Source organism: Sparus aurata, chromosome 22 (genome assembly GCF_900880675.1).
Source record: "Sparus aurata chromosome 22, fSpaAur1.1, whole genome shotgun sequence".
Taxonomy (NCBI): domain Eukaryota; kingdom Metazoa; phylum Chordata; class Actinopteri; order Spariformes; family Sparidae; genus Sparus; species Sparus aurata.
Genome location: NC_044208.1, coordinates 20,867,330 through 20,878,927, shown reverse-complemented (window position 1 = coordinate 20,878,927; position 11,598 = coordinate 20,867,330). Strand labels below are relative to the sequence as shown.

At 41.3% G+C, this 11,598-nt stretch overlaps 1 protein-coding gene across 2 annotated transcripts in view; it reads left to right on the top strand.

The window, feature by feature from the left end:
- Positions 1–1,409: 1,409 nt before the first annotated feature.
- LOC115573533 (steroid hormone receptor ERR2-like) overlaps positions 1,410–11,598 on the top strand; it is a 43,128-nt gene continuing 32,939 nt past the window's right edge. The window contains exon 1 of one of the 2 annotated variants that reach the window (XM_030404339.1): positions 1,410–1,934. In XM_030404339.1, coding sequence (XP_030260199.1) covers positions 1,885–1,934 — 50 coding nt within the window. In that variant the 5' untranslated portion in view covers positions 1,410–1,884. Of the gene's footprint in view, positions 1,939–11,598 lie in introns of both variants that reach the window. The other variant, XM_030404340.1, reaches the window with a different exon arrangement.

Below are 11,598 nucleotides of genomic sequence, written 5' to 3'. Positions count from 1 at the left end.
GCCAGGTGTCCCCTCGCTGTGTAAGCTGGCCGGCTGCGAGGGAGGGAGGCACATGAGCCCTGGACTTAAAGCATGGCCCCACCTCAGGAACAGTGGAAACACGAGAGTAGAGCTGCAAAATTGTGTGATTCAAAAGTGATTTTGAAGGAAGAGACCGACGAGAATGTCTTTTTGTTTAAGTTTCTATGGCTAAAAAAACACGTTTAATTAACCAAATCAGCAGTTTTTCCTTTCCATATCTTTAAAAAAGCAGTTCGATTTCCCTATTTTTTATTTTTTTATTGAATTGACTTCTCCAGTATTCAACCCCAACATGAATCATGTCATCTTCATGTTAGTCTCCTTCTCTGTCTTCTCTCTCTGCCTCATTAAAAACATAAACATATCTCCTCTATTGATTTTGTCTGGATGTCTTAATCAGATCAGTGGAATATCCTGGTTTTTCCGTCCGCAGGAAAGTACATTAAATGCCAAAATATTGATCAAAGATTTAATTGAGAATGCACAGCTCCCTTTATTAAAGCCAATCGCCCTTTGCTCCCGTGACTTTGATACGGACTGACATGAAAAGAAAAACGTTCAAATTTGTAATTCCTTTTTTTCTTTTATTTAAAAAGACTGTTGGGAAACAGAGTCTGTCCCGAGGCTCCTGGCGACACAGCAACGCTGTGATCAATAAGAGCGTGTGATGGGTTTTGCATCGATCAGGAAAATGTGGGTTGATGAAGTGGGTTGGAGGGAGGTGGGCGGAGGGTGGAGGGCGGAGGGGGAGCTTTGGGTTTCCTCTGATGGCTGCCACATTACACAGACGTGGTAAAGATCCACTCAAACTTGTCTGTCGTCATCGTTATTATCATTCCTGCCGAGGTCATTATCACTCTCAGGTTCTTTACATCCTGCCTCTTGTGGGATTGGTAGATCCCCCCCTCTCTATGAGTGTGGGAAGCAGCTGCCATTACTTTAAAGGAGGGCAGGCAGTGGAAAGCCAGATCTACTGTGGAGAGGATAAAAGAGTAAAGGGAACAGTTCAGCTTCATAATCTGGCACTGAGCCTTTTAAAGCACAGTAAACAGACCTGTTTAAATCGCCTTCAGTTCTGTTGTTGTAAACAGAAACTCCACAGAAACTCCTCATCCATCCGCCCGTCTATCTGTCTGTCTTTCTATCTGTCTGTCTCTCTCTCTAAGGAGTCGGTATGTGTCTCTGTTGTGTAGCGCTCCCTTGTGAATGACTGGACACCGACCGCTCGTCCATTAGCCCGTCCCATCTCAGTAATCCTTCCCCCCCATTGGCTGCTCTCAGGACAGCCCTCCTGAAGGCAGCCAATAGCAGCTGCTCCATATGCAGCAGACCACACCCCCTGCTCTTAAAGAGCCCCCATGTCTTCAATGGAGACTCAGTCCCCTCACTCACTTCCTCAGCCTGAGTGCGCTCTCACCACTGCTGCTCTCCATCCATCTGTCTCTTATCTGTTATTCTTTCTTTCTCTATCCATCATTCCCTCGTCTTCGCTCCTTGTCTTCCTTCCTGTTTCCTCTCCGCATCTCTACCTCAGCTTCTTCCTCCTCGCTCCTCCGCCTGATACCACCACCACTCTTCCTCTCGCAACACTGAGCCTGAGTGTGCAGCACCTGTGCTGACTGGAGTTTGCCGGGCCAAAGCGGAAGGTTTTTTTGTGTGTGTGTGTGTGTGTGTGTGTGCGTGTGTTGAAGAGGGGAGGGAGGGGAGACAACACTCAGGAACACCTGACCAACATTTCATCAAGATATGTGGAGACTTAGGAACTGATCTCCTCCTCCTCCTCCAGCTTTCCCCCCTCAGCTGTTTGTTTATCATCAGTTTTTTTTTTTTTATTGCAACACCTGGAATGCTTAACGTGGACTGATGGATGTTTCCGAACTGTGCATCCCTGACCCTCTCTGCTACCACAACCAGTAGGTGCATCCTTTTTCCCACATCTTTGTTTATTCTTCATTCCATTCTAGCTGACAGAATTTTCTTTTACTTCTTTGCCTCTATTTTATTCAATCAAAAACTGTGTTTAAATCATTTGTGACGGAGATGTCATGCATAAAGTAGAAGCAGGGAGTTCCACAGCTCCACCTCCCCGCGTACGGGACAGCAGAGCTCAGTAGTGTCAGTGAGGCTGCGGTAGTGTAGCCCGCAGGGAGTCCAGGTCGGACGGTTGCCCTGCAGCTGTCTCGCTCTGCATCAGGATCCAGGGTTTAACCTCAGCCACAGGGAAGAGCCAGAGGCAGACTAATGCTGACAATATCCAGACGACTATCCTCTGGCATCTGCCGCTGTCCCAGGGAAAAGAAAAACTGTGACAGTACTGTCACCCAGTCCGTGAGAGTGTGTGTTGTTCATGAGAGCATGTGTTCGGTTAATGCTTTGATAACTTTTACCTGCTTTGTGATTTTACACTTTACTTAATTTGGGGTTTTTATGATTAAATGCTGGAATAAACTCAACAGGGAGGGATTTTAATCATTCCCAAATTAACGGCAAAAGTAAAGAAAATGCAGTTCGTTCTGAGGTTTAAGGTCTAAGTGCAGGGATTAAACATGTTTTTAATATAGTTACTCAGGATATGAGAAGAAACTAAAATCTCAAGAGAAGCACAAGTCGTTACTTCACACCCTTCTTACATGCCTGGAAAGACGCTCCTCTGTTCACTAAGCATGACCGGACGGTGACACCCTTTCCTGGGATCCTCTTAATGTTAAGCTGTAGATGGTATTGGAAAGGTTTAACCTGCTTAGCACATTTTACAGGACCAAGTCCAAAAACACTCCCTGCGAATAAAAAGAAAAAGAAACACCCAGTCTAATATTTAAAAAAGTGTATGCTAATTTAGTGTCTGCAGATGAATTCAAGCAGGATAAACTGCTGAAAGTGAATTAACATCAGCCTGTTCATGTTTAGAGAGAGAGAGAAGATCAAACATTTTGTGCAGTCAAAAGCAACTGTTCTCATGCTACAATATAAACTCACACCTTGGTGATTTTTAATTTAATTTTCAACTTGTATTTCTAGATTTTATCTTCCCCGGCACACAGAATTGCACTGAAGTAACAAAGAGAGTGTAAAACTGACAATTCAAATGTTTCAGTAGTGCAATGATATGTGCAGTAAACTCGAGAGGAATGGACTTTAACTTAATTAAATTACCACAGTAAAATGATTCACAATCATTTCTTTGTCAGTAGAAATAGTCTCTACGGAGTTTAATGTTTAAGTTTTTGTGGTAAATTTGTAGGGAAAAGTAACAGATCGCCGTTTCATTTCTTATCAATGTGATTAAATACGTGTTTCATGTGTTGTTTTTGAAGTTTTTGACCTTTAATATTGCAATTTATGTGCAGATGGCAGCGTTAACACAATTTCAGATTCAGAAAAAAAACTGCAATTAGTGCACAGCCATTAATTAAAACTGCGGGTTAATGTTATTATGTTTTATATTTTACGATGAAACATTTTAAGCTGAATTTAAATTATTAAAACAGAGACAAAGGCAACAGCACCATGCTATTAACCTTAGTGCCCCTGAGCCAGGTCTTAGTGTGTACAGTGTGTGTGTGTGTGTGCTGCTGTGTTTGTGTACATACCCTGCATAAATGGATGCACACAAAATGTATGCATGCATGTACACATTCAGTATTAACATTTATGAGTATAAGCATACTGTATGAATGTGCACGTGTATTTTGAGATTGTCTCCTGTGTTTTACTGCAGCACCGTAGGGTCACGTTTGATATGGTGGCATTTTTATGACACACTGGCTTCAACCCTCAAAATCAAAAACTCACCGGCCGACATATTTGTATTGTTATAAGGGAGCTCCTCCTGGGGTTCCCTTATGTTTTATTTAAGGAGAGCAAACCGGGATAAATCTTTTGAATTGAACTGTAGGAAACTTTCAAACTCTCCTCAACAAAAGAGCATTGTAACAGAAGCTCCAGTGTGTGATATAGAGTAAATCATTCTTTACCTTTAAGAAATAAACCACCCGGAAGCACTTGCATACTGTAAACCTTATGGTTTTAGTGTCACACAAAGCTCTGCTTAGTTAGCTTTGTCTTCGGGGAATGCTAATAATAGTCTCTTGGCCCCATGACCGACCTGTTGAAGAGGTAAGAGTGTCCAACTCTCACGCCATGTCTCTGCTGAAGAGGCAGATATGTTCCCAAACCAACAAACTAATAATCGCTTATCAAGCATCTCATGTCGTTAACATGACATCATTAAAAAGGTAGATTAATCCACACAAATAGTTTGTTCCTTTTTTACCCTTTTGAAAAGACAACACGAACGACGCCACAGCATTTCCTCTGCGAAAAAGATATATTTTAATTGTACATACATGTTAAAAGCATCATGTCTATAGGATGTTACAGTGTTCGGAATTTATGATTTAAATATGTGGTGTTTTTTTAAATCATATTTTAATTAAATTTCAACCAAAATTCACTGATAAATCCCAATTAAAGAACAAAAACTGGACCAGAATCAATTACATTTTTAAATATACTTTTATCTGATCTCAAATCAGTTGATAATTCTTAATATCATAATAATACATAAAAATACATAATATCATTGTATGTCTTCAATACAAAACTTAATTTCAAACAAGTTTAAATGTTGTTTATGTCCACTTTAATCTAACAAATCAGACCCATTTCCCCTCGTTCCACCTGCTGTCCCCACAGGTGCTCTTCATTACAAGCAAACCAGCAGGAATACATAAGCACCAGCGGTCAAATGTGTGCACACACACACACACACACACACACACACACACACACACACACACACACAATCGCAGACCAATACACACAAACACTCACATGTGCGCGCACATACGGATGAGAACCGAAGAATCACACACTGACCTGGGGTCTAATTTTAGCGGTTGCCATATCATGGAAACACCTGACTGTGTCTGTTAGGAAACACATCATCTCATCATGCGTTGATCTACATTTATTACACGTGTCATGCACATGTTCATATCGTGTTGGACACATTTATATTAGTGTCATTAATGTCTAAATGAATCAGTGAAAACTCCAATGTCAAACTATACGTGTTAGCTTGACTACAAAAACAGCTCAGTTGACTTTTAAATCCTATTACTTGTCTTTCTTGACAAATGAGCGGCACATTAAACTTTAAATCAGAAGAAAATATTTTTTAGATATGCAACATCCAAAGTACTATTTTTAATTAAATTATAGCAGAATATTGAAATCCTAATCTAAAACATAATTTCCGGGAGTTGCTTTCTGACATGCAGTGTAAAATTAAAGGTTTTTTTTAAGCTGGAAACATGCGTAATATAAAAGTAGAAAAAGGTTAAAACAGAAGGAACACACTAATATATAATGATGGTGTTGATTTCAAAGTGTGTCTGCCACATGAAGCAGAGATTTATGAGTTGATATTTGATACGTTGCTGATAAATTCCAGCGTCTTACAATCTGCTCTATCACTCCAGTGAGTGGACAAAGTTGGCTGCTTCCAGCACACCTTCCTGCACTGGCCGACAGCTATCACTGCACTTTATCTAACACAGTCACAGTTATTGTTCTGCCAAAATGGGTGAAAGTGATTTTAAAGAAAAACACACCGCGGTTGTGATATTTCCCATCTTTAAAGTCTGATACTTGGTGCTGATGGGAAAAACCAACCAATCCTACCAAGTCCACTGACGGATGAAGGGAGCAGCTGGTGGGACAGAGCTGTTGTTCACATTGTGGGAACAAAAACGCTGCTTCTGTCCAACTCTTCTTTTTACCGCCAGCTTTCATGAAAAAGTTCAGGAAAAAAAAAAAGGGAAAAAAAAAAAAACTGACCAGAGATTAAAACAAAAACTCGGCTGTATTTCATCACAAAGTGTTCGGGCTGTTTATTAATGGCTGCTGCATAAGAGGGCGCAGCCAGAGTGGTGGTGCTGTGTGACGGCATGAGGGGAGAAATAACTTCATTACATGTCACGACCCCCTCTTGATATAGATATATCCTTTAGGCGGCCTGTCAAGGACTCTGAATTCATCAGGATGTAGATGGAGCCGCTATTCAATCAAAACGTGAATGTGGCTTTTTGAGTGCTCAGGCTTAAGGCGAGCGGCAGAGAGGACTTCTTAGAATGAGTTTGTTTTATTGATCAAATGAAATTAACACACACACAGAAGGAGAGTAGGAAGCAGTGCGTCTAATCACGGAGTGTGGGTCAGCCAGCATGTTTAATTTAATGGGCCTCATCGTAGCTTCACGAGGTCTCACATTGTGAACTTAATTCCTCTTCACCACGTTAATTTGCATTGTGTCAATTGACCGGAGCGCTTTACTGTATCAGCTTGAGTCTCACTTGAAATTCAGCCCATGCCCTAATACCATTAGGCAAATGCAAAGTTGTGTCATTTACACATTTGGAGAGCAGAGGAGAAAAAAAGGGAAAGATCGAGAGAGAAAGAGAAGGAGAGAGAGAGAGAGAGGGAGAAAAGCCAATTTGCGCCGGACAAGACTCGCTTGTGATTATCAGTGGATGTTATTACTGTGGAGAAGCAGACGTTTGAAGGTTATGTTTCTGGGCAGTAATTGAAATGCAAAATAACATTAGGATCGATGGCCATCTCTGTTTATTTATGAAATCAATATCGTAACTGTCCCTCATGAGTCCCCCTCTGATTCCCAATGACGGCTTAAGTCTCCGCTCGTTTATTCTTTTCTCCCCTGTAACCTCCTTCTTCTGTCTCGTTTTAAAAGGCAGTTAGGGGTGTGTTTGACTTTGCGGGGAGAGCAATTTCCTGGAGGTGGTGGACGTGTATGTAGATGGGGGTTGTTACTCCAGGTAAGGAGACATCATCCATGTGGGAAATCTATGCAATCTCTCCTCGTGGCAGTGACATTGAAGAGGCCATATGCTGGAAGTTCTGTGTACGAGCGTGTGTGTATGTGTGTGGGAATGTGTGTGTGTGTATTTGTGTGTGTGTGTGGGGGAATGTGTGTTTAGAGAGACAGAGAAGGAGAAACAAAGTATATTCATAGTGTGTGCTGCACGGTATAAACGGAGTACTGGGACTTGTCTGTCAGCAGTGGTAACTTTAAAGGTTTTGTCGGAAAGTAAAAAAAATTGGTTTTCAAACACGAAAGCATTCAGATTCATTCTCCACCTTCGGGACACAAATCTACAGTAATAATCAAAGGTCCGCTTGCTTATTCTCAAAGCTTTTGACCGTATTGCGTGGCCTTCTTCAGCGCTTGGAGCTCGACCAGGTAGCTAAGTAAGTGGAAGGTGCGTTTAGAGCTGCGTTTTTAAGTACCGCCGGAAATCGACAACGTCCTTCAAAGCAGAAGCACAAAACGCACAACTTCAGCTTTAATTCTATCAGAGCTAAAATAATCTGTCAATTAACCAATGAAAAAAACTACCCCAAAAAATTATCTGCAACTAATTTTTACTGCAAATAGCGACAACAGAAAAAATCACTGGTACTGTCAAACTTTGGGTGGCTGGTTAGAAAAAATAGCCAAATGAAGACGTCACATTGAACACTCTGAACTTGTATTGGGTTTCTTTTTTCTTTTACCATTTCCTACCATCTTTTAGAGCAAAAGATTAATCAATTAATCCCAAAAAAATAATCGTTGGTCGTCTTCAAGTGTAGCCCTAAACTTGATTTTTTTTCCTTGTCACGCCAAACGTCGAGTGAAACCCTCGTAAAATACACAAACGTGCACAAACAAAGACAAAAGAATCTAAATTAGACCGGTCACAACGCTTTTGAATAAGTCCAAAGTCGACGATTTGGAAAAAGCGTCTTGAAGTTTTTGTTTTCAGATGTAAATTGAGCTCAAGTTAAACTATTCCACAGTTTTGATGCGAAGACGACAAGTACATCATTGCATCCAGTGGACTGGTAGCAGAACTAAAAGAAAAAACAATGCTTTATAGGCCCGGTACATATTAAAAAAAAGGCGTTAATGTGTAGAAATTCGTATTTTATAAGTGATATTTAGGTTTATGTCTGACAGGCTGTGATTTAGGTGTATTTGTACTTAACCAAAGCTGCGAGGTTTGAGCAGAAGCTGAAGCCAGATTTTAATTAATATGAATGTTTTTATACAATTACGTTAGAATGTCCTTTAAAAATGCATGTTGCTGAACGTCTTTCCTCAATAACCGACTGCATCGCTCGCAGCGGATTTACATTTCAGAACACACGCATTTTTTTTGATGACCTTCATTTGTGCCAAACGCTGTGTCACGCGCATGTTGTTGTCGCTACTTAACACTTGGGCGACACGCGCTACCCCATTTTCCCGCTCGCATGACCATTCATTTCCCAGACACCTCGGCGGCGGACTAACAGTGTAATCTATGTGTCAGGCAGGAAGGGGCACTCAGTTTAAAGCTGATAGAGTTTGCCCCAAACAAGGACAGCCTATCATAGAAAGATTAATGAACTAATTTCATGCATGGCTCCTTGCCTCTGTCCTTCTGCGCTTCCATGTTCGACTGTGTGTTCAGCACCATGATTTACGCCGCGCTGCTCGCTACAAGCTTAACCCCGAGCTCAACAATAATATTTCCCCTCAGTGGGAAAATGCATAGTAAAATACAGGGAAGCAGATTTTTTTTTTAACCCTTTACTTATAGAGGATAGCATGAGGTCATCGTGGAGAGCTGCTTCTTTTGAATATGCATTTTAGTTACTTTGGGTTTTTTTTTTTTTTTTTTTTGCATGCTGGTAAAAATTTTCGGCGCTTGAAAACATATTTCATGGTTCAGCCCAGAGGTGGATGGATTCAGGATTTATGTAGGGAAGCAGGGGATCTGCAACACTGCCAGCATTAGGAGGCATGCCAGAATACACACAGGCACGCACACACACAAACATCTGAGATTTTTAAGCCGCTCTGGTGGGACGTTTTCACACGTTTGGCTCCAGAATATAAAAATAAAATCATGTTTTTAAAAAAAAAAACAGTTGTCACTCAGGTCGGTCATATTAAAACAATATGGTCGGCCATGTGTGGACGCTCTGGTTCCCTCCGGCGTGGTGGACAGAGGGAAACCTGTGTGTCTGCTGCTGCGAGGCGTTCACTGCGGGACGGTCTGGGCCTCAAAGAAACAGCAGAGCAGAGAAGGCAGGTGACCTTCACGTCTGTCTGATGAGTCCTGCTTGTCTGCTCGGTTTGTACCATTTTTCTGCGCGGCGGAGCAAACACTACCCCATTAGATATTAGGTGCAATGCGTTTGTGCGTGCATGTGTGTGTGTGTGTGTGTGTTGCCAAGGGAAGCGGGGCAGGTTGAGGAGAGTCAGACTGCGCTTAGAAAAACTCTGTCTCTCTTTATAATAAGAGGGGGGAAAACCAAATTATGAAACTATGAAGCTATTTCTGTCTGCGCGAATTGGTGGCTCGTGCCATTATTTCATTTCGACAGATTTGAAAGGACCCATTAGAAATTTCCATTAAACCTAACAAAAAAACATCTCCCCAGCGTTACTGTGTGCTAAGTGTGGAATGAACTACTTTTTACATATGCCACAATGTGCTATCCCACAGGGAATCCCCCCCTATCTGGCTGCGATGATGTATTAACTGTTAGCACGCCGCTCTCTCCAATTCCCTCAGATGGGATAAAATATACCTTCCAATTGACTATAGGTGCATGCTGATTGCTAACAGGATTTAACATGAGCCCTGTGAATCTTTCATAAACCACAACAGCCTCAGAATGAAGACTAACGTAATGTTGTATCGCTTCATCTCACACTATGTTAACAGTCCTGACTGATTAAAAATGCATAAGGAATGTCTGGGACCCGTAAGAGGAGGGTTTATTTTTTCATGCCTCATCTGGAACAGGAAGGAAGCAGAGGATCAATAGATCTGATCTGGGCCCAGGGGTAGAGACTATCTCCTCCTCCTCCTCCTCCTCCTCCTCCCTCCAGCCGCTAGCCGTTAGCAGTTAAAAGGGTGGTTTCATGTTGTCCCGGCCTGATGACTTCATGGCTTTATATAAACACTTATGCAAAGAGGCTGCGGAGGGAAAATACATTCCTAAAACCACAACAGCCAATTTTTTAAAAAACAGGGTGCGAGCCCCCGGCAGCAAGGAGTTCAGAGGAATCTGGTCGGCATTAACTTCTTGTTAGTTTCAGACATTCTTTACATGACTCTCCTCTTTTCTCACCCAAAAGCATGGAGGGCTGTAAGATCAGCACCGGCTCTGACAGACAGAGGCAGCAGTTCTAGCCCCGGCCCAGGACTCATTTCATGCTTTGTTTGAGAGGATATTATTAAAAGCCGCTGCGAGTACAACAACATACAGAGGCTATACTGTACTTAGTGAAGAGAAATTGGTGTCCAACAATAGCAGCGGGAGGAGTCACTTTTATTTGCTGTCCCACATAAGACAAAATTTTTCAGCAAAGTACATAACTTTATATAACATTTTAAATGGCAAATAAAGAACTTTGCGTCCTCTTTGACTGTATATGTTTATGTATTTGCATATTTGTATGTATGCATGTGTACATAAAAGGATAATTGGAGTGTGGGGTTGTTTCCTAGTTTTTCCTTTTGTTTGGACAACACAATTCCATATTGTTTTACTTTGTTTATAGGTGGCAGACCCTGCCACCTATCTAGCATCAAACTGTGTTCTGGGGACCTTATTTTCCTCAGAGAGCAGCTTGTTCATTCAGTCATGGAAAAAGTAGATATTTCTGCATTCGTATTATTACTTTATTAATATTGTAACTATTCAAATTCTGAGTATAAATTTCTTCTGCAGAACCTTTAAAATGAATAAAACGTCAGTGGCATTAAAAAGATAAAAATCTGACACTAAGCGGTTCCGTTTCTAAAATACACCTCAAGTCTATTTAAGCAGCTAGGGCTGCAAATGGCGCTTATTTCATTATTGAATTATCTGCTGATTATTTTCACAATGAATTGCTCGTCTATAAAATGTCAAAAAAAATTAATAAAATGAAAAACCGACGTGTAGCAATGCTAAAAGACCTCCAAGAGCTCTTATACTTACAACTCAAATCATTTGTATTTACATATTACATACAAAACCCAATTTTCCTCAAAATCCTTTTAAAATCTGTATCACAATTGACATCATTAACCTTAAACCATCAATTCTCATAAGGAAAACTTCTAAATAGCCCTTTAATGTGGAGTAAAATGTAACCTCAGGAAGAGAAAAAGAGAGGCGATCCCTCTGTGAGACAGGAAATACAAGAAGTCTTTTTTGTCTTAACTCATCCTTCCCAAATTTTATAATGAAATGAAAACGTACTCCCAGGTCAGCGCCTCTTCCTCCGCCTCTCCGTCCGCTCGCCGAAGTCCACCGTAACCCGGCACCGTCCTTTGGCAAACTAACCGGGACTATTGATTGGGTCATGTATTACCCATGATCCTCCATATGCTGAGTGTAACACCTCTCTGTGTCCATTAACAGCCTTCTGAAGTTTCATTCATTAATTTACTCCTGGCAGCCGACCAATTGTGGGCATTGTTTGCAAGATGTATGGGGCATCTGTTGACATGGTCGTTAGTTACCATT